Raw genomic sequence first — 23,762 nt, forward strand, 5'->3', positions numbered from 1 at the left:
GGTTTAGTACTTTCCTTGCACTTCCTCTGGGCCTGAGGTTTGTTCTGTCAAGTATTAAATGAACTTCAGAATGGTCCATCCATCTTCACTGACAGCTCAGAATGCCCAGAACCTGCTCTGCCCTCTGCAGATACCCGTCCGGGTTCAGAAACGGCCCTCACCCCACCCCAGGACAAGGAAAAGGTCCAAATACCTAATAGTTTAACAGAGACCATTCATCAACTGTAAATGACTGTATATAAAATAAATTTAACTCATCCAATCTTGGTGAAAAAATGTTTACTTCAGAAGTCACACCCACCATAGGAGGTAATTCAGATACACTTTGGTTAAGTTAGGTAAAAGCTGTCTGCAAATTGTTTAGAATCTCAGCAGACACTTGGAGAATCTTCAGCTCTTCTGTCCACAAAGTTTCTACCAAAGTTAGTTGGTTTATCAAAGCCACTTCTTCATACTTCATACGAGAAACCTGAAAATGATTTTTAAATTATTTTTAATCCTGTTAATATTTTCATACAAATGAGATGATTTTTCATTTAATTAAAACATTTGCTAAATAAAAACATAAATAGGAAATAATACTTGAAAATCTATTACCAAGAAGTCCTGCAACAATTCCTACCCATTAAATGTATATGCAGGGAAAGCAGATATGCCTCAAGCAGGTGAGCACCTGCCTCCCACATGGGAGGTCCTGGATTTGGTTCCCAGTGCCTTCTAAAGAAGACAAGCAGACAATGAGCAGATATCAAGCAAAAACAAGCAGACAACAAGCACAAACAACAAGCAGACAATTGAAAAAAATGACCAAAAACAATGAGCAAACAACAAGCAAAAACAACAAGCAAGACAATGAGCAAACAATGAGCAGAGAACAAGCAAAAAAATAAAAATTAAACACACAAGGAGCAAATGTGGCTCAAGCAGTTGAGTCCTGCCTCCCACATGAGAGGTCCCAAGTTTGGTTACCGGTGCCTCCTAAAGGAAAAACAGACAACAAGCAGACAAGTATAAACAATGAGCAAACACAAAGAGCAAACAGACAAGGGAACCATCTTGGGGGGTAGGGGGGGTGGGGAAAAAATCTGTATGCATGGGGGAGTAGATGTAGCTCAAATTATTGAGCACCTGCTTCCCATGTACAAGGTCCCAGGTTCAATCTCCAGTATCACCTTAAAAATAAAACAAACAAATGGAAAAAAACCAACTCTCATTGGGGAGTAGATGTAGCTCAGTGGCTGAGCACCTGCTTCCCATGTACAAGGTCCTGGGTTCAATCCCCAGCACCTCCTAAAAGAAAAATGTGTATGCACAAGGTTAATAGTCAAAAATAAAGATTATACCAACATTTATTTAGGGCACCAAAGTGCTCTTATAAAGTACACTATCCCTATCCAACATGTACAAAACAAGTAACTGCTTAATCAAAACCCATTTTTAAGAAAAGACGTACTATTCTAGAAACATACCTTTTGAAGCATAGTATTAGTCTCCTCTATGAAATAACTGCATATTTTCTGGCTTATGTCCAAACTTGTCTTCTCATTTGTATCTGAGATTACCTCACCAAGAAGTACTTTTTTCCAGCATGTGCTAGAACATAATAAGATAAACATTAGCAGGTTCTCAAAAAATAAAGCTTTAACACTTCAACACAGCACAGTAAACTCTTCTGATTTCCCAGAAGCATAATACAAACTCATTCCATAAACAAATCCCCTAAAAGCTCGATATCAAATGCAGTCCTGTACTGAAGCTAGTAAGGTAGATAAGAAGTAAAAATGAGGCAGTGTCAGAAAAAGCAACTGAGAAAAAAAAGCAAGGAGAGTGGGCACTTTTTGCAGGCAGAGACTGAATTTTATCATTGAAATTCTATGCCTAGCATATATAGTGGAGTCACATCTACCAGCCTTGAGAATAAGGCAAGAAACAGCAAGAAGGCAGGAAGACAAGTATAGAGCAGAAAGGTCAAAGAACTAAGGAGTAAAGGGGGCAGAGCTTTCCTTCTCTCCAAGTAAGTCCTTCCTTAAAAAAAAAGGCAAACTAGACAGAACATTTTCATAAAGTAAAATGCTTTATATACGGAAGGACAAATCTACAACCAAGTCTTTCACTACATGCAGGTTTTTCCAGTTTTATACTGTAAACGTCTGCAGGAAATGAGGTCCAGTGGGCAAGGTGGGGCCAAGTTACTGCAGACACAAGAGTTTAGGTGTGTTAGGGTAGGCAAGAGGGAGCTGAGTCAGAAGGTGAAGAGCCAAATTTATGTAATAGGAAGAAGCACTTGCCAGGAAGAAAGAGGGTGGAGGAACAGATTCTGGATGCAAAGAATCTGGAAGCAGAATCTGGCTTAGAAGGGGCAAGGTAAGAAGACTGGGGCAACATTCCAGTGGGAGTTTAAGAAGCCAGTTAGAAATGCAGAACAGCTGATAAGGCGCAACAGGGCCTAGTCTTAGAAGTCCACCATTAGAGGCAAAAGTTGAAACCTCAGGAATACACGAGTTCTCAGGAAAAAAAAAGAAGTTAGTATGTGCCAGGCCCAGCGCGGTCATGTATATCCACTATGTGATTTATTCTTCACAATGCCCTTGTAAAGCATTTAGACATGAAGAAACTGAGAATCAGGAAGTTAAGGAACTCATCTTTGTGACAATGCTAGTGAGACACAGAAATAGCATTCAAGCACACACTAGGCAGAATCCCAACCCCATACTTTAACTGCCACACCACACTCAATTGTTAGAAATTATTCAAAGAGAAGAAAAATGGGCCTAAGCATTGTCTTTAGGAAGCATCCAGTTTTTTATTTAATTTTAGGTTGAAGTGGCCTAAAAAGAACCTCTACCTTATTTCAAGAAGGACTTAAAGACGCTTACATGGATCCACACAAGACAAGCTGAATGTAATGTAAGCTGAATGAATGAGGAAAACAGAAGAAAAACGACAGAAGAGAGAAGATGCTGCTAGGAATGATACCAGTGAGAAACTGCATGCCTTAAAATCCTATATATTTGGGGCCACAAATTTGCCTGAGTTTTCTAGCAAATAAAAAAAAGGAAACACAATCAATTACAGAATTCACAGCATCTGTAAGATAAAAATATACAACCTGCTGAAAGCAAACACAAGTATTTCTGAAATTTCACTCCCCAAGTCACTGAGAAAGTCAGCAAGATCAGGAACCAAGACATTAACAAGTGGCCCTGGATGAATGGCTCCAGCTGCATCCAGGCCCTGGCCTTAGAGCTGTTTATGAGCCTATCTCCCTCAGTCCTCCCAGCCACTGTGGATGCCTTCATCCTCCAGGGAGCCTCCTGAGATCATTTCCCTCACCTGCACTTTTGCTAAGTGCCAGGCACAGCGAGATGGAGGATGCTGTCCGTGACAAGGCCTGGAGTGAAGGCGTGCCAGGCAGTGGGCAGTGCATGGCCCAGAGGCCCAGCTGAGGAGGGAGCGGTCACCTCGTGGAATCCTAAGGAGTTGACCAGGAGGCACGTGTACACTAAGGGCTCCAGGAGCTGCTTCCCAGGTGAAAAAGTCCAGGCAACTCCTCCGGCAGGGGCTCGGGATCTGCCCTAGGACAGAACCAGGTGGTCCCAAGGTGAGATGCTCTCTTTGCTTCCAGGAAAACATGACTAATCTGGACTGAGACTTTCCTCTGAGCAGTGCTGTGGCTCATATTTTTTAAAGTGTTCACCTGGAACAATAAGTGTCTGGTCACCAGGGGGAAAATAACTGATTGGAGACTAAAAAGTCCTCAGAAGCAGGAACTCTGAATATGACTCTAAAACCAAGATTCCAGAAATACTCACTACATGGGCAAGTTACAGAAAGAATATGCAGCTCCAATATACAATGACATTCCTTTTCCCACTCAGCATGGGTATTTGAATGGCAGCCAAAAAACCCCAAAGTTATGTCCAGACCGTAACTATAGCTTATAACCAACACATGTGGAGCTTACAATTCTTCGGCTTCCAGACATAACAACTTCAGAGCTGTGAGCAACCTCCAAGATGGTCCATCCCATCCAAATGTCAAATTTCTAAAGCAGAAAAACAAATAGCAGCAAATCCTTTATTTCAGTATTTCATGACACCACAGCAAATGGCTGACGAGTCAAATGCTTTTTTTAAAGGGGCCACTAAACATGATGTAGCCTGCAATCTCCGTTAAAAAGACAAAAGAGGAAAAAAGGCCTATGAATAATTAAGACTAAAGCCTGAGTAAGAGAAAGCTTCCTTTTAGTATTTAAAATAAATAAAATAAAAAGCTAGTTTCCAAGTAATTTTGTTAGGAAGCTGAACTTAGATGAGCGGGACAAAAGAGGGCACGCATCACTGTTCACAGTACAATGAGTGATGTAGAATTTGGACTAATCCTGCGACTCAGACAAATGGCAGCTACCCCAGCAAGTTTGCCCTCACACTATCACCGGATTATTTCAAACTTAATTTGATCCAGAGAGTACATGCAAGAGAGAGCCTGGAACACTGCCACCCATGCAGGTCAAGTGTCTGAACCAGCGCCCATGCTGCTAGGTGACTGGGTGAGCTCAAGGCCAGCCCTCCTGACACATGTTAGAGACATACAAGCACTGGGCCCCCAATCATCAATATATCCAGGGCTCTCTTCAGGTACCATAATTTAACCTTTCAAGCCTGTATCTTAAGTCCCCAAAGAAGTTTCTTAAAAGTGTCCTATCCTCCCAATGTTCTCCACAATAGTAAGCATATTTTCACTGCACTTAGCAAATGCTAAGTCAGGAGGTAACTCCTATTCATAGAAACCTTAACCCCCAATTTTTTTCATGAAAATTTCCTGAAGGAATAATTCAAAGGAGAGAAATACTTACTCTATAAAGCCATGATCCTTTAAAATGGAAATCTTTTTGTTCATCTGCTTATCTGTTGTTGGAAGATATTTAACAAGTATATCTATGTTAAAAAATGAAAAATAAAAAAATCATACCGTGATTTAGGATGTAACTAACACAGCAGTGTTTACCCTCCCTTCTCAAATCACTTTCCTTCCCATTAGCAATCAAGACATGTTTGAACAGAGTTTTTACTTACCTGATTCACACAAAAAAATATATAGTCCCCAATTCCAATTCAGTGAGATCATTATTTAGTCCCTGAAAAACTATAAGGACTTCAAGGCAGGAGGCCAAAACATCCAGTTCCTACTACATAAATCTAAGATCAACCAACACTGGGATATTAGTACAGCTATTGGGAAATGACAACCAAAAGCAAAGCCTCTGTAAAAACATAGGCAAATTTTTATATATTAATAGCTTTCAAAAGCCCAAATTCAAAACAATCTGGATATTAGTGATTGCAACCATAAAAAACCTGAAAGTGAATATGCAAAAGCAAACAATGCTATTTGAGGTAATACGGAAATGAGGATTTTTCTATTTTAAAATTTTCCTTTTATATTCCAATGTTGTTTTTATTTTTAAATGTTAAAAAAGCTAATATGTAAATTCTGTTGAGATTTTACAAATTAGTATTTCATAGCTATCTCTATTGAAGTTATCAAGACTCTACAAATAGGAGTCCAACCTCAAAGCCAGTTTTCTAAGAGACCCAACAAGGCTCAGTGTTTGCTTTTCTCCTTTTTATTCTGAAAACTAAAATTATTTCTCAGCATATAGAATGAAATAGTATCATCTTAACCAAGTTTCTATATCCACCAGAACATATATTAAAAGTGCTTCAGACTGTAAACTTCTTAAATCTTTGGTCCTTTCTTCATGGCCTAGAAAACTGATTCTGCTGCTTCAGGAAAAGGAGGAAAAGTTAAATTTCTATATATGTTTTTAATGTTGTATTTGGAATTTTCACACCATACATTTAACAGCTAAATTATTATTTTTAAAACAGTAATAACAATAATGATAGTTAGTAGATGACATACAAAAAAACTGAATTACTCTTTCATCAGGGCATTAAGCTCCAACAACAAGGAATATGTAATAAAGGTATCTCTGTGATTGGGAGTGCCTTACACACACTCAATAAATATTAAGCACTCTAACCCAGTACTATCTGAACTCACACTGACAATGTCTCAGATAAAAATTTCCATTTCTTTCCATCTATTCATATTATATTTATTGCCTTAACAACTTCCCTTCTCTTCCATTCTATCTTCTTGACTAATGTAATAGAGTTTTTCTCATTTTTCATCTTCAATATCAATCTATCTAAGCTTTTGTTTTTGTTTGAACATTAAAACTATGTAGTGAATAAGAGTAAGGCTGGTGCTACCTAGGAGAAAATAAATGACATATGTATACGCCTATAAATTAAGATTTTGCTATTCCTATTAAAACTTAAACCATTACTCAAGATGGGAAAATATATATATATCATTTTAGTCACAAGAACAAAGTTGATTCCCAACCTCTTGAGACATAAACACAAGCATGAGGATTATGGACGGACACAAATCCATATTCTAAGAACAGCCGCTGGTTATCATGAGGACCGTAGCAGATAAACACCTCTTCACGTTTTCTACATCTTGAAGCTGTTCTAATTTCATAAGAGTGAGTTTCCTCATTAAATGCTGCTTTTACCTACAAATAAAAAGTTTTCAAGATAAAAACTAAGTAGGTGATTAAGTTATTGCATTAATTTAAGCCAAATGCAGCTTCAAATACTCAACAATGAAATTAACCGCATGTGGGAAAAAAGTCAAGTCCAAGCTTCAGCCTTTGAGCAACATGATCTTGGTTGATTCAAGGTGTGGATTTTGTGATACTCTTCTTAATTGACAGGTAAACACATGGAGGAAAGTGCCAAGAGGACCTAACTGTTCCCCACAAGAAGTGGATATAAGCATTGAGGCTTCCTTGCTAAAGAGCAAATCCCAGCCAAGATGAAGATGAATAACAGGCTCAAGCTCCTAGCTCTCTGGGGAGACAGTTTTGTAGTATCAGCAAGAGTCAGACTGTAATTTGGAATTTAGGCCAAAAGGAAGCAGCAGGGCACTTCAGACCAGGGGTCAGCAAACTTTCAGAGATGCATGTTCCTACAGAAAGACCAGTACCCAGACAAGAGGATGGTCTCAGCCTAAGAAAGCATAGAAAGGAATTCCCCACCCCCTCCTCCCACTGGCATATACCAGGAGTCATCAGTGTCACGGTGGCACATTAGGTCTCCAGGTTCCTGAGGAGGAAACAGGCCCAGGTCCCAGCCAGTATACCCCTAATTGGTTATAGGTGAGCAGGGTATGGATTCCCTTTAGCCTAGAAGCCATGCCTTCACCCTATGTGCCCTACAAGTATACCTGTCTCTTCTATGTACCATGAGGTAAAAAGGGCTGGGGAACATGGGATCTGTGACAGTCTCCTCAGGGGGATTCTTTAAAGATTTTCAAGTTGTTTTGCCCACAAACATCCATTCATTCAGCAAACAAAAACCGAACACCTCCTATGTGCCAGGCTGTGGGGATAAGTTCCACCATCTCAGCAAGTTAAATGATTTATAAAAGCTTATCTGATCTTGCTTCAGAGCAAAAACAGCTCTGTCCTTGCTTATCTCTGCACAAGCTGTTTCTTTTTGCTTAAAGTTTGAAAACACTTCCTCTTGTAATTCTGCCGCTAGACAAGATATGAGTCCAGGAACAAGGTTTCTTGTTCCAAAACAGAACATCCTTGGCCGAATCCAAAAATATATGATATATAAGCAAGAGAAATAAAGCAGACGGGGCCCTCCCTGCCTATGAGTTTTGGTGTGTCAGTCATTCATTCCCACAGCACCAGGCCTTTGCTGGGCACTGCAGCTACAGATGGGAACAAGCACATCCCCTCCTCAGAGAATTCTGAGTACAGGGTGGAGGAGGAGCAAGTCTACTAGTGGTCACAGCAAAGTTCAATGCTCTGCCAGCTACACTGCCAAGTGTGACATCCCAGTTCTGGAAGGGGGAAGGGGGTCTCCATACCATGGAGGGCTGCTGATACAGGCAGGCCAGCCAACAGAGCATGTCAATTTCTCACCTGGACATCTGGACTGTGATTCAGCAGATCCAGGAATGGAGCAAGCGCGTAAGTATCTGGCTCTGTGGAAAAGCCTTCGCGCTGCCTGTGCCTCATGTACACAGCTCTGGTGTTCACGGTGCACCACGCCCACAGCACAGCACTGTAATTAAAGATGCTTTCAACGGCCTCAGAAAAGAGAGGCTGCAGGGAAGAGAAAAAGTCTCTGGAGGAAGTAAAGAACTCCTGAACATGGGTTCTCTGCTCTTGGGCCTTTGCTCTTAAAGGTCTGGGAAGAAGATTCACCACTTTTGGTTCCAAACACACTGGGCAGGTGTAGGCCTTCGGTAAAATCTCCAGGTAAGGCTTCCAGGGAGACTGGTCCCCAGCATGCTTTTCTGAAACTAAAAAGGTGCACAGAGCCAGCAGAGGGGATAGAGGAGGCTTCCACCTTTGAAAATGAAAAGCAGGTTTAAAGGAATTACTTTTATTCAAAATAAAATCAACAATAACATGATATATAATAACCAATCAATAACAGGAAAATAAACTAAAAACATATGTAATCCAGTCCCCACAAGAAAGACTATGCTCAAACTGTCCACACATTCTGGGTTTCCTTAGTGGACCCATCCGAGTTTCTTCCTTCCTCAAGTCTTCTCTCTCTAAGGCACACCCCAATATAAGGGCTCAGAGCAAGTCAAATGTATGAGAAGAACTGACCCAAAGGACCAAGTTCCCCATTTCTTTGCAAGAGATTTCTTTTCACAAGCAATCTCTTTGCTTCCAGTTTTAAAGTTTTGGATGCAAGCCCACTGGTATCACCTGGATAAGGACTGTAAAATTGGTGGAAAAACCATTCCATACAGTAGCCATTAGCTACATGTGGCTATTTAAATTAAAATTTAAAGTAAAATTATATTTAAAATCCAATCCCTCAGTCACACAGCCACATTTCAAATGCTCAAAAGCCATAGATAGCTATTGGCTACCATATTGGACAATACAGAATTGAACATTCCATCATTCAGAAAATTCTATTGGAAAGCCTAACCTACACCGAAAACTGAGTATGCTCAAAAGCTGGGAGGAGTTCTAAAGTTTTTATTCCCAAACTTACTGTGTTCTATTGCCCATTATACATTGTAGTATTTGTTTACATGGTTGCCAGTAAAAATAGCTCATGCTAATTGAAAGTATTTAGATTCCTACACTACAACAAATTCTACTCAAAATTTCTTAATGGTACAAATAAACATCAATCAATTCTACACTCAGGCCTATAAAGATACTTTAGCCCTCTTCGAAAAACATGCCAGGGCTGGGAGGGAAAAAAGCCTAGTACTTACATTGATGGGAAAATATCTATACATCTCAACCTTCAAAATTTAGAAAAAGGCCCCCAAAACAAAGGCTCACCATAACATGTGCAAGAAAATAATTCTCAATTCCCACTTTGGCCTGTTCTCTTCTATGCCAAATGAAACTAATTATTTCATAATGGCAACAGCTCTTAAGGTTTAGGAAGAATTCAAGCAAGTACAAGTTAAGGGTAAAAAGAACAGAGGGAATAAGCATTTGTCAAGACCAGTATACTGTTGGGGGAGGGGCAGGGCTCATGGGAGTCAAGGCTCTCTGCCAGTGCTGTACCATTTCATCTTCATTTTCTAATAAGAGACGAATCAGGGCTCAAACTCACATCCCAGGCAGCCTATTAAAAACCTTAAAAAGCTTATTTTGCAAGCTCACAATCTTTACTAAATATTGTTTATGTGTGTTCATGTATGAATGATATACTTCAATAAAAAATTAAAAATTAAAAAAATACTAATAATAGGGTGGGTTGGGGGAAAAATATACCAAATATAAGATAAGGACTATAATTAGTAGTAAAAATTTTTTTTTTAATTTTTAAGAAAAAAAAACTTTAAAAGCCAGCTTACAATGAACTAAGAACAAACTTCATAGAAGAGATCAATCCTTTCAAATAATTTCAGATCTTGATTCATTATAGAAAGGGGCTGGGTCCTAGTGAACTACTCCTTAGAAGACTTATTTGCCAATGATAAAGGCTCTGAAAGAGAAGCACTTCCATCGCAGGGATGCACGTGCAGACACTTACTTAGTAATGTAGGCCCCTAAGTAGCTTCTAATCACTGTGTCCGTGGTGAGCAGGCAACTTTCAGGCAAAGAAATAATCATCTGTCCCACCTTACCAAAAGAAAGTAAAGTTGAGAACGGCCATGCTTCGGGAAGTACCTCCAGGGATGGCTTTATAAAAATCGTTGCTTCCACAATTATCTACAAAGAACCCACTGTGACCCAACCAGAGACTGTCAAATAGCCCAGAAAGGGCTCACTCCCTAGCCCATGAGGCAGCAAGCTGCTCCGCTTCAGGTACACAACAAAAGAATTAGAGGTTAATTATGTCATCAACGCCCCCTGCCAGTCAATCTCTCACCTGAAAGGAATGTGGAGACATTCTGACAATTCAAATCACTTTTTTCCTTCACTTTCTTTATGCCAGAATATAGTATTAATGACAGGAAAACAGGCAGAAACCATCCAAAAAATCCTATCCAGTGAAATCCAGGTGTCCAGTGACTCTCCCAGGCTAGTTACTTAATCTCTCACTGGCCAAAAAAAAAAAAAAATGGAAGCCAATCTAGCACACCAAGGATCTAGCTTTACCACTGGAGTTTCTCTCACTGAGAGAGAAACACAGAAGGGAAAAAAAATGAGATGTGAGGTAAACACCAGAAATGAAAAAACTGACAAGAAGTGCTTTCATTTTAACTAGCATCTAAGATTGGTGAAAAATCTCAGCCACCCCAACAGCAAATCTTCTGGATTCAACTTCTGGTATCCTCATCTGTAAAGTGAAATTGAACTGGATGATCATCATAGTCCTTCCAGCTCTGACATTCCATGACTTTTTGATTTTAAAAAAGCTACTTTAAAATTTTCTATATCTTGATTGGGGTATGTGTCCCTTAGTCACCAAAATTACAACTCAATTTTTTAAGAGTTTAATTAAAAAGTCGTATTTGAAACTACACGTGAAGCAGCTGCCAATTATCATTTCATGATCTAAAAACAAAAACTACCTTTGGTTCCTGTTGTATACATGGCTGTATATTTCTCCTTCCCACCTTGAAAATAAATGTTTCTGCTAGACAATAAAATTATACCGTCCTCAAGAACAAAAATGTCATTTAAAGGCACCACTATTTAGGCTAAACATAGTACACGGCTGGGTTTACATTAAAAGTAACATTAAGGAATTAATTTCTAGCTTCACCACAGATTTTGCATTAGACATCCCTAAATATCACAGAAAGAACTAAAAGGGAAGGGACCCTGGAAATGGTCCTGGGTCCTCAGTTTGCAGATGAGGGAACAGGCAGAGGGGGTTGGGATGCCAGCTCTGGGCCCACGGCCAGCTGACACAACCCCAGGACAGGCTCCAAAGCCTCCTCCCACCGCTAGCTCAAGGTCTGCTTTACCGAACTCTGCACCACATTCACCACACATCACGGGACACTAAGAGCGACAGCCCTGGCACATTTAAAATACGACCTGATGAACCAATTTTAGGTGGTTGAGGTGCCACAGTAAATTACTAGTTGCCTCCCCAACATGCCTTCTCTCCTCTTCCTCACTAAAGGAATCCTGCCTGGAGGGCACAGTGCCCAGGAAAGGGATAGCATGGCCCCCTCACCCGCAGCTAGCTGTGGCCAAGTACCTGACTGCTGGTGATGCCATGGAGGCTGGAATTTCCTTAGGGAGGAGGCCACCTGCCTTTCACCTCCTGGCTCCACCCTGCTGCTGATGCTCAGGAACCCCTGGACCCAAGGGTATGGGGCTCCCTATAGGGGTGACAGAGGGCTGGACAGAGTTCGGGCCGCCAGTGGCCGTGAAACCACCACATCAGCCCAGGTCTTCGCAGACTTCTTTTACATGAGAGCAAAATAAACATCCATTCTGTTTTAGGCACTGCTTACTTTGGGGTTGTCTCATATACTCGAAATTTAATCCTAACTGGTAAAAATGACTTCAAACATATACATTAGCTAAATAAGAAATGACTGTGTTTCTAAAATGTTTAGCTCATTTGATTTGAACCAAAAAACAAAATAGCAAAATCTACAGTAAATCTCAAGGATAAAAAAGAAGTTCTGACCTGTAAGGATGTTTTGCTCATCAGCCCTCTTCCTGTACCTAGGAAAGTAAAGATAGAAGACAGGTTAAATCCTATGTACCATCCAGGTCCTAGAGGTAGCATTTAGAATAAAAATTGTGAAAGAACATCAAAAATACTCAAAGCTGAAGCTGGTCTTCTCTCATCCTTTGACCTGAAGGGGAAAACAGAGTAACAGGAATCGATATCCACTATTACGAAAAATGTCTTCATCTTCTTATGGGTTTATAATCCTTGAAGGACAAAGCAAGCTTCAGGGTCAGGGCCTATAAACAATCATGGACTTTATGCAGACCTTGGCTGGGCCTTTTGCTGGAACCTTCAAGGTGGGACTCGCTCCCCTGGAGCTAACCAGCTAGGCATGAGGGGTAACTCCTAACTCCTACCCAATGCCACAGGTTAAGCCCTCAGGTCACCTCTACCCAATACCAGACCCAGATTGGCCCAAGAATGACCTTGAGAACCCTTTGTTTGCCTGACCAGGAAGCCCCACTCCATGTCCCAGAAAGCCAGTAGACTGCATTCTCCCCTCTCCACCTAGGTAACCAAATAGATAGCCTCTCTCAGCTGGGAAGGAATATAATTCAGCACGTGCCTAGGGCACATAGGATAAACAGTTATTTTGGGGGATAACTGAGGAACTTAATTTACTCCAAGTCAAATTACCCAAGGTGTGCTTTAATAATTATTTTCATGGCCAGAAAGAGCATTTGGTGGTAAATGCTTTAAACTTTCTGTTAGGCTAAAATGTCCATGGTTGGCCCTGTGAGGCAGAACTTCAAGGCACTAAATGCACAACTGCCTCTGTGCATCAGCAGACCCCAAAACCCAGTGCACTATGCCTCAAAAGACTTATTTGCCAATGATAGAGGCTCTGAAAGAGAAGCACTTCCATCGCAGGGGTGTGTGTGCAGACACTTTCTTAGTCATGCTGGCCCCTAGGTCCTCCCTGTGGTTATCACCAGCCCACCTCTGAGCAGAGCGGGTGTCCTGGTATAGACACTCACTGCACAAGTTCAACATTCATAAGGGAATAGTAATCCAACCTCTACAACAAGCTGTTCAACATTCAAGAGAATGCTAATCCACCTCTGCTTACAGCTCTGCAGTTAACTGGCCACGCAGTGGACTCCTACAAAATTTAGGAAGCACAGTCACAAGCCAGCTGAGGGGGCATTATCTGCCAAGGCCTCCCTAATAGGTATACAATGGGTCCTTTTCTCTAGGTTGTTAGCTTGAGCCACACCAAGGAAGAAAGTATCTCAAATGGTTATTTGGAACCACCTTTCCACTGAGAAAACCCATTTTACTCAACGGAACTATAGACAGCACGTCAGCCTGAAGAGTTTGAAAAAAATCCCATGAAACCAGCACGAGGATGCTATGGAGCTCCTCCGGTCACATCACACTGATGTCTTCATCTCCCTCAGGTCTGAGTTCCAGGAATACCTTCCACTGAGCAAACAATTTAGATCTATAGACAGAACACTAAGACGCAGGTAACTGATCACATCAATTGTGCAGGCCACTAAAGAGATGAGTCCAATTTATAGCTCACCAATTTCTGACATGTATATAAGATTTCATAACCATGTCTTTTCTGTATTATCCTTATGCTGCCTTCATCTTATTTTTCCATGCCATTCCCCTTCTTAAATTTTTAATTCTATTTCGTCATTTTGTACATTCTCCCCACAAGCCACTTCAATTTTTTTAGAACAAGTGACGTATAAATAAATACAATAGCTACAAGGGAGGAAAACTGACATACAAAATAAAAAGCTGTGCTCCCAGAGAGAACCCAGCCCACCCACAAGAATTGCCTGTGCTTCTTGCCTGTCTCTCCCATGAGAGACATATGGGAGGCAGGTCACGAGAGTCAAATACCAGACTTCACCTGGAAAATGAGCAGGTTTTAAGTTGTTATCTTCAAACTTCCTATCTTTCAGCCACTTCATAAGCTCTATAAATTCAGGTTTGTAGCTCTCGGTCACTAATTAGGAGAGGAGAGAATAAATGGTGATTAGAATCATGGTAGAAGCAGATCATTATTTTTTTAAAATCTCTGATGAACTACATCAGGCCAAAGTCATGTCACAAAAGGGCAGATTTTTTTTTTAAAAAAGTAAAAAATGATTTTCTTCATTGCTGTTGTTTTCTGATCGAGTTTTGAGAGTTCTTTATGTATTTTGGATGCCAGCAGTTTATCAAATATGGGATTTTAAAATATTTTCTTCCTGTCTGCTTTTCTTTTTTTCCCTTAACAGTGTCTTTTGATCATATAATCAATAGGATTATTTCAATAGGTACAGGGGAATCATTTGATAAACTCTAACACCCATTCCTGATAAACAGCAAACTAGGATAGAAGGGAACTTCCTCAACCTGAAATAGAACATCTATAAGAAACCTACAGGCATGGTTATGCCAGTTGAGGGCCCACCTCCGCCTCCCACATAGAAGGTCAGGGTTCAGTTCCCAGTGCCTTCTAAAATTAAGAAAAAAAACAAGGAGCAGACAACAAGTACAAACAACAAGCAAACAGACAAGGGCATGGGGGGGGCGTGGTAGATCCTACAGCTGACATACTTAAGAGTGAAAAACTGAGTGCTTTCCCCTAACATCAGGACAAGACAAGGATGTCCAGTCTCCTCACTTCTTTACAACACTGTACTATCAGCTCCAGCCAGTGCTTAAAGACAAGAAAAATAAACAAAAAGTGTCCAGTGGAGATCCAAGATGGTGGTCAGCAAGAGGCTGATGAAGGAGCTTGAAGAAATCCACAAATGTGGAATGAAAATCTTCTATAACATCCACACTGACGAAGCTAATTTACTGACAATAAGCAAGCACTGGGAAGCGGATGTAGCTCAACTGACAGAGTGTCCATCTACCATATGGAGGGTCCAGGGTTCATTCCCCAGGGCCTCCTGACTCATGTGGTAAGCTGGCACACGCGCAGTGCTGCCACATGCAAGCAGTGCCATGCCATGCAGGGGTGCCCCATGCACAAGGTGTGCAACCCACAAGGAGAGCTGCCCTGTGTGAAAAAAGCGTAGCCCACCCAGTAGTGGCGCCGCACACACAGAGAGCTTATGCAGCAAGATGACATAACAAAAAAGAGACGTGTTTCTCAGTGCCACCAGATAATGCAAGCAGACGCAAAACACACAGCAAATGGACACAGAGAGCAGACAACAGGGTAAAGGAGAGAGAAATAAATAAAATAAATCTTTACCGGAAGCGGTCTTGGCGCAGTGGATAGGGCGTCCGTCTACCACATGGGAGGTCTGCGGTTCAAACCCCAGGCATCCTTGACCATGTGGAGCTGGCCCATGCGCAGTGCTGATGCGCCCAAGGAGTGCCATGGCACTCAAGGGTGTCCCCCACATAGGGGAGCCCCACGCACAAGGAGTGCGCCCCTTAAGGAAAGCCACCCAGCGCAAAAGAAAGTGCAGCCTGCCCAAGTATGGTGCCACACAAACAGAGAGCTGACACAGCAAGACAACGCAACAAAAAGAAAACACAGATTCCCATGCTGCTGACAACAGAAGCGGACAAAAAGAACACACAGCAAACAGACACAGAGAACAGACAACTGGGGCGGGAGGGTGGGGGGTGGTGGAAAGGGGAGAGAAATAAATAAAATAAAAAATAAAAATAATAAATCTTTAAAAATAAAATAAGGAAGGGCCTGTTGTTCCTGACAACCCTCCCTATGATAAGAGGGACTTCAGAATCTAAGTTACCTTTCCAGCAGAGTACCCATTCAAACTACCAAAGATCACATTTAAAACAAAGATCTACCACCCAAACATTGATAAAAAAGGGTAGGTCTATCTGCCAGTAATTAGTGGTGAAAACTGGAAGTCAGCCACCAAAACAACCAAGTAATCCAGTCCCCCTCACTGCACTGGTGAATGACTCCCAGCCGAAGCACTCCCTTCAGGCTGACCTTGCTGAAGAATACTCTAAGGACCATTAAAAATTCTATAAGAACGCTACAGAGTTTACAAAGAAATATGGGAAAAGCGACATGTGGACTAAAATCCACCATGACTGATTCCTGCAAGTGTGAGCAGAGACCCCGAACAGTGCATTCAGACACCTGGCAAAGCAGAACTCTGTTGAAAATTGATACGTGCCACCGCCTGGTATCTGCTTATGGCATTTACTAACTTTCTACAGTTTTCTTAATCAAAAGTGGTCTAGGTACCTATAAAGGAAGGATCAAAAATTTAAGATGTTAAAAAAAAAAAAAAGGCATCTAAGGGAAAAAGAAGAAATAAAACTGTCTTTATTTGCAAACAATATGATCACTGTGTGGAAATCTGATGGAATCTATAAAAGAGATACCAGAACTTAAGTTTAGAAGGGTTGGAGGATACAAAATCAATATACAAAAAATCTATTGTATTTCTATATGCTTGCAATAAACAATCAAAAACTGAATTACCATTTACAACGGCATCAAAAAATATGAGTACTTAATAGAGATGAATCTGACAAAAGATGGGCAAGACCTTCATATTGCAAACTACGAAACACTGCTGAGAGAACTTAAAGACCTAAAATAATGGGGAGATATACCTTGCCTATGGTTAGAAAAGTCAAGACTGTTAGGATGACAAGCCTCCTCAAATTGATCCATAGATTCAATGTAATCTCAATTAAATTCCAAGCAGACTTTTTTATGGAAATTGACACGCTGATTTTAAAATTCACATGGAAATGTAAAGGACCAAGAATAGCCAAAAACACTTTAAAATGCTACCTGATTTTTTTTAATTTTTTAAAATTAAAGTTAATAGATCACAAGGAATGTTACATTAAAAAACATAAAAAAACAAGAAACATAAGAGGTTCCCATATAACCCACTCCCCACCCCCCACCACATCATTTTTGTAAATTGTATTTTTTTGAAGATATATTCATCACAGAAAAAATGTTACACTAAAAAATATAAGAGGTTCCTGTATACGCCCCCCCCCATCCCACTCCTCCTACATCAACAACCTCCCTCATCATTGTGGCACACTCATCGCACTCAGTGAACACATTGTGGGGTGCTGCTGCACTACATAGATAATAGTTTAACCTGTAGTTCGCACTCAGTACATTCAGTGTGAAATGCTACCTGATTTTAAGACTTATTATAAAGCTACAATAATCAAGAGAGTGTGGTATTGTCATCATTAGACAGAAAGATAAACAGAACAGAAAAGAAAGTCCAAAAATAGACTCACACATGTACAGACAACTTATTTTGGACAAAGGTGCATAGGTAATTCAGGAAAGAAAGGCTAGTCTTTTCAATAAATGTTGCTGGAACAATTGGATATCTATAAGCAAAAGAGAACTTACCCCTATCTTAAACCATATACTAAATTAATTCAAATGGACCATAGTCCTAAATGTAAAGCCTTCTAAAAGAAAACATTAGGAAAAAATCCTGTGGGTTAGGCTGTGATTTCTTAGATATAACATCAAAGGCAAGACCCATAAAAAACAAATTGACATATTAGACTTCTTATCAAAATTTTAAATTTCTGCTCTTCAAAAATTACTATTATGAGAAGAAAGGAAACTCCAGACTAGAAGAAAATATTTCCAAATCACTTATCTGATAAAGTACTTATATCCAGAACATAGAGAGAGACTCAAAACTCAAGAAAAAGAAAACGACCCAATAAAAAACATGAGTAAAAGAGTTAAACAGACACTTCACCAAACAGGCTCCTATATGTATGGCAAAAAAGAACATAAATAGATGTTTTATGGAGTTATTAGGGAAATGCAAATCAAAACGACAAGACACCACCCTCATTTCTACTAAGAAGGGTATAACCAAAAAAGGCAGGAAATAACAAGCATTAGGGAGGTTTTAGAGGAAATGGAACTCTTATAAATTGCTCGTAGAAACTGAAAAGCAGTTTGGAAACTTCTTAAAGAGTTAAGCATACACTACTATATGATCCAGCCACTCCGCTCCTAGTTTTTACTCAAGAGAAAAGAAAAACAAAGCGCAGGTCCATACAAAGACTTATACACAAATATTCATAGTAGTTTTATTTCTAATTGCCCAAAACTGAAGCTTCATGAATGGCCATCAACAGGATGAACAAATTATGGAATACTATTCAGCAACAAAAAAAAAAGGATGAACTATTGATACCATGTAACAACATGGAATTATCTCAAAATCATTATGCTGAGTGAAAGAAGTCAGATGAAAAAAGAGTACATACTATAAAATTCCATTTATATAAAACTGAATAAAATGCAAACTAATCTATAGTGACAGAAAGCAGATCAGTGGGTGCCTGGTGACAGAGGAGAGAAGGGTAAGAGAGGTGTGGAAGAAAGGATTACGAAGGGAAACAGGGAAATTTTGGGGGTGATGCATATATTCATTATCTTGACTGTGGTGATGGTTTTGAGGGTATACACAGACATCAAAATTGAATAAATTTGGAGACATGAAACGTGGTGCTTATTACATGTCAACTGTATTACAACAAAGTTGTTTAAAAAAGACAAATAATATGGGAACTCTGTATTTTATGCCTGATTTTTCTGTAAACCTATAACTTCTTTAATAAAAGGGAAAAAATGCAAATACGACCTAAGATATAAGGCTCCCCATAATATTATCATTAGAGAAAAATGTTTACAGTAAGAGCAATTAATCAGTGTTCACTGAGCAACTATTAAACACACAGCACTGTGCTAACCATTGTGGTGTTGCCTGATATGTTTTTCACCCCAAGAGGTTAACCATTTATTTAGGAGAAACAACTGGAAAACCAGGAGAAACAACTGGAAAACCACAAGATACTTAGGAATGACAGTCAAGAGGAAGGCAAGCATCTCAGAGAAGCATAGCATTAGTGAGAAGTAGAAAAAGGATTTCTGCAGAAGTAAACTCAGCTCAGCTTTGAAGCCTGGAGAGAAACTAGACAAGAAAGGAGAAAGAAAACAGGTATTGTAGGCTGAAAGAGCAATATGGGGAAGAGGTAGAAGTGTGCAGGGTGTGTTCAGGGAGCGGTGAGCAGAGATTATATACAGCTGGAATACCTAGTTAGAAGCATGGTTTCCCTTATAAAGGGCCTTGAAATTCAGGCGGAAGCAGGAGTTCAACTATCATGCACAAGGGAATTAGGATCCCTGGAGGCTCTAACCAAACCAGCAACCTTGAAGCAGTCATTTAGGAAAGTTAGACTGACAGCAATAAACTCGACAGTGAGAAGGGAAGAAAAACAAGGTTGTAGGCAAACCAACAGAGTCAGCTGAAATCATCCCAGGGTACAGGCTGTGGAACAGAGAGGAAGAAGGTAACCTAAAACAGGATAGGTAAGATTTAGTAGGACAACGGTTGGCTATGGACAGTAAAGAAGTGGAAAAAGTCAAAGATTACCTCAAGAGTGGTGCTGACAGGAGTTGGGGTCAACGAGGAGGATGTTATTAATTTTTAGAAAAATTAGAAAATTTAGAAAAATTCCATTTTATGTAGTACTTTCCAGTTGGCCAAACACAGTAACATACAATATCTTGTCTAGATTGAGTTACAGGGAATGTGGAATAAAAAATTTATATCCAGGGAAGTAGATGTGGCTCAAATGATTGGGCTCCCATCTAAAGGAACCACATGGGAGGCTCCAGGTGCGAATCCCCCGGCCCCTGGTAAAGGTAAGCTGGCCTGTGCTGCCGCGGAGAGCTGAGGGCAGACAGCAAGCACAAACAACAAGAGGTGAGATTAACGAAGTAAAATAAATAAATCTTACAAAAAAAAAAATTTATATCCAAACAGTTATATCCTACAGGTGGCTGGAGTTCAGGAGAGAGGTCAGAAATGAAAATTTGAGATCATGCCCTGAAAGGAAAGAGTTGAAGCAATTAGTTATATATATTTGTATTCCCACAAGTGTTCAAAAGAATACAATGGCACGATTAAAAAAGAGTATTTTCTGAAGAAATATTCTCCTTGAACATTGTCCATATGCCTCTTAGAAAAGTTATGTGTAGTAACAGACATCAATTAACAAAGGAATAGAACCAAAAGAATCAAAACTGTACCTCCTCTTGATTCAGAACTTCTGAAGAGTTTCCGCCTTCTGATCCGGCTTGTTCTCCCTCTTCCCTTCTGCATACTAAAAATGTAGTTTCTGTTTAGATGCCAAATCTAAAATCAAAAGCATCTTCTTTGCCTTCTGCCTTACTTTCCGGTTGTATGATAACCACTGTTCTTTGTACCTACATAGATTCAAATATACAAATATATATTATTCAGTAAACCATTTCTCTAGGGTGTTTCTGAATATAAAAAATTTATGCTGTGAGCAAAATCAACATCCCTTATGCAATAATGGAATACCCACTACATTAGTCCCTCTAAAAAAGCTTTATCTTGAGGTCTCACTAAACGCTGATTAATCACCGAAATTGTCATAATTGAAAACATAAACGTGGACTTTGGTGACTTATACATCTCAATTCTAGTCCGCATTTACTAAAAACTAAACTCTACTTGGAAATAAACATTCTAATTAAACAATGAGTAACCATTAAGCCACCCTAAGCTTAAAAGTCTTAAAGGAGAAAAAAAATTCCCTTTCAGTGTGGAATATAGTTAAATGGTTGTTTGCAACAGACTAGGGAGAGAAAGAGAGCCTAGAAAGCAAACCAAAGAGATGATCATAAAATTTATATGGCTACATCCTTGGAAGCCTAAAAACTGAAATCCATTAAACACATCAGCATGATAAAGCAATGGAATGTTATGCAGCCAATAACAGGAATGTACTAAGATATCAAAATGTCTGAGACAGGAAAGCAGATTTGGCTCAACTGATAGAGCGTCCACCTACCATATAGGAGGTCCAGGGTTCAAACCCAGGGCCTCCTACCCCTGTAGTGAGCTGGCCCAAGTGCGGTGCTGATACGCGCAAGCAGTGCTGTGCCACGCAGGGGTGTCCCCCACATAAGGGAGCCCCACGCGCAAGGAGTGCGCCCTGTAAGGAGAGCTGTCCTTACAAAAAAAGTGCAACCTGCCCAGGAATGGTGCCACACACACTGAGAGCTGACACAGCAAGATGACGCAACAAAAAGAGACACAGATTCCAGGTGCCACCAACAAGAATCCAAGCAGACACAGAAGAACACACAGCGAATGGACACAGACAACAGGGGGGGGATTAAGAAAATAAAATAAAATAAAATGTCTGAGATAAGTAAAACAGAAAGTTGCAGAATAGTATTAATTAAATGATCCCTTTGGGGTTTGGTTCTTGAGCGTTATTATACGTGCTCATGAAATGAGACTTTTGGGAAGGAAGGATAGTCAAAATGTGCCCCCAGTGGTTATCTGAGTAGGGCAGGAAGGGGAGGAAGGCCAGAGGCGCTTGTCCAGTTGTATCCTGCTACGCTGTGACATATATGTATGTGTACATAGTGGCATATATATTATATCACATACAGGCACATATATGTACTTAGACATGTAAGTGCTTTTAAAATCTACTCATACAAAACAAAAAGGGAGAACTGAATAACTAGTAAAGAACTCCAGGCACTCTCTACACCTCAGCTCAGCACTGGACAGTTCACTATCTACAGAACCTTGGCGAGGCCGCCCCAGAGCCCCAGCCCAGCGGCTGCGCGCGTCCCCTCCCGGCACCTGGCTCCCCCACCCTGACCTGAGGCCCGGGTGCGCGCCACGTGGAGCCCTGGTGACAGCCCCTGCTAACGGCACCCCTGTCGTTCCCACGATTATCAAACTCTGTAAGAGAGGCCACCCTACTCTCCCCGACACACCCCGCTCCGCCAGCCACCTCCAGTCGGGTGGCCATCAGGTCCCCGTTGGTTTCGAACTCCGGCCCTGCTGTCCCCTTGCGCCTCAGCAGCGGCTTGTTGGGTCCAATGTCCGCTAAATGGGAGCTTTCCAAATTGACGTGGGGTTAAAGTTGCGCACAGCATAATGCCAGGCCTGTTGGAGGTCCACAGTCTGAAGCCAGGCCTCCTTTTCACACGTAAGACTCAAAACAGCGTGGACACCCAGCGCGCCCGGACACCGGGAGGCGCGCGCCCGCGGCAGCACCGCCGGCTCACCTCAGCGCCTCCAAGATGGCGGCGGCAGGGGGCGGCCCGAGCCGCCCGGGAACCTGAAACAGCGCCCGAGATGAAAGCGAGCGAGAGGAGCGGGGGACAGAAGCCCCAGGGGCTGAGCGCCGTCACGCCCGCCTCCAGATCTCAGCAACCCAAGTCTTCAGTCACCCAGCGGAGATCCCAGCCCGCGGGGGTGGAGGAGGAGGCCTCCCAGCGCGCGCATGCGCTCCTTTTCCCCAGGCCGCGGGGGACGCCAAACCCAGCGGCCTAGCCCCGCCCTTCCCCAGCCACCCCCTCCCACCCCCCTCCCACCCCCCTCCCACCTACCCTAGGAGCGCGGGGCGAGACAACCCAGCGGCCCACGGGTTCGCGGCCCACGGGTTCGCGCCCCGCGGCTCCAACTCTTATGCAGGTTGAGAGAGAAAACTCCCGGGGTACGCGGCTTGACCCCGCCCCAGGAGGCTGGCCCCAACTCTCCCTTCCCCGCCGAGCTCCGCCTCGCGCTCGGCCTAGCAGGCCCCGGCCCCCAACCCCAAGAATGAGTTCAATTTCTACGCCCACGCGCACCTGGACTATGAGAAGGGAGAAAGAAGTAGCTTCGCTTTGGAAAAACCTGGCCCGCACTACCTTGGCCGGGGGAGCAAGGTTAACCTCACCAGTGGTTAGTCATGTTGATAGTGTATTCCTGGATATGATGTGATGAGAAGGGTGCTTCACTTAGGAGGTTTCCGTCCCCCAAACATTAAATCCCAGTTCTACCACGAGAAAATCATGAGAGAAACGCAAAAACACTTAACCAATACCCCTGAAATAAACCAACGTCATGAAAGACAAGTAAACTGTGAGAAGCCTTCAGACCAGAGGCAACTAAGGAGACCCGGGACTACTAAATTGATGAAGTATCCTGGAGGGGGACCTGGAATAGAAAAAGGATGTGAGGGGGAGATTAGTGAAATCTGAATAAAGTGTGACAGTTGATAGCCATCTTTTGTTTGTTTCTTAGCTGTGATGAATGTAACCGTAGTAGCGAGATGTTAACAGGAGAAACTGGTTGAGAGGTATATAGGATCTAAAACTATTCTAAAATTAAAAGTTGGGAAGGGGAAAAAAGGCTGAAAATAGATGGTTCCCGATTTGGAACTATGATTCAGTGATGTTATCAAAGATCAAGCTTAAGTCTTTTTCTGACTTTCCACATTACCATCTTCAGAGAGATAACTATTCACCCATAAATTTCTTTCCTGTGGTCTCAAAATAGTTGCTGCAGCCACAGGGATCACATTCTCACACAACTACATTCAAGAAAGGAAGGAAAGGGAAAAGTGAAATGAGGACTTTCTTATTATTAGAGAAAAAAATAGTGTAGACTACCACTTTATAGATGAGAATTAAGTAAATTGTTTTAGCTACATACCTAATAAGTAGCTTGGCCACAATTTGATACCAAGCTTCAAATTCCATGCTCC

General features: G+C 41.4%; 1 protein-coding gene and 1 pseudogene across 7 annotated transcripts; one reads left to right on the forward strand and one right to left on the reverse strand.

Annotated features, from left to right (window-relative positions):
* Nucleotides 1-262: 262 nt before the first annotated feature.
* Nucleotides 263-22,535, reverse strand: SETD4 (SET domain containing 4). Of its 7 annotated transcripts, none has more exons than XR_011648715.1 (12): nt 22,300-22,535; nt 20,269-20,445; nt 14,089-14,184; nt 12,174-12,211; nt 10,113-10,201; nt 8,012-8,441; nt 6,415-6,589; nt 4,856-4,937; nt 3,965-4,045; nt 3,334-3,575; nt 1,470-1,593; nt 263-469 (listed from the first exon to the last, which is right to left on the reverse strand). XR_011648715.1 is itself a non-coding variant. In XM_071214949.1 (11 exons), exons 2-11 carry the CDS (start codon nt 20,339-20,341, stop codon nt 335-337), a joined length of 1,293 nt encoding a protein of 430 aa, XP_071071050.1. In that variant the 5' UTR covers nt 20,342-20,445; nt 22,300-22,535; the 3' UTR covers nt 263-334. The 7 variants fall into 7 exon arrangements, 5 of the variants coding, with proteins under 5 accessions (XP_071071050.1, XP_004474535.1, XP_004474534.1 ...); XR_011648716.1 differs by having other exon boundaries at nt 3,334-3,697; XM_071214949.1 differs by lacking the exon at nt 3,334-3,575 and having other exon boundaries at nt 4,856-4,907.
* Nucleotides 14,931-16,254, forward strand: LOC139438803 (ubiquitin-conjugating enzyme E2 L3 pseudogene; annotated as a pseudogene).
* Nucleotides 22,536-23,762: the final 1,227 nt, after the last annotated feature.

The sequence above is a fragment of the Dasypus novemcinctus genome, chromosome 4 (assembly GCF_030445035.2).
Source record: "Dasypus novemcinctus isolate mDasNov1 chromosome 4, mDasNov1.1.hap2, whole genome shotgun sequence".
In the NCBI taxonomy this organism is placed as follows: domain Eukaryota; kingdom Metazoa; phylum Chordata; class Mammalia; order Cingulata; family Dasypodidae; genus Dasypus; species Dasypus novemcinctus.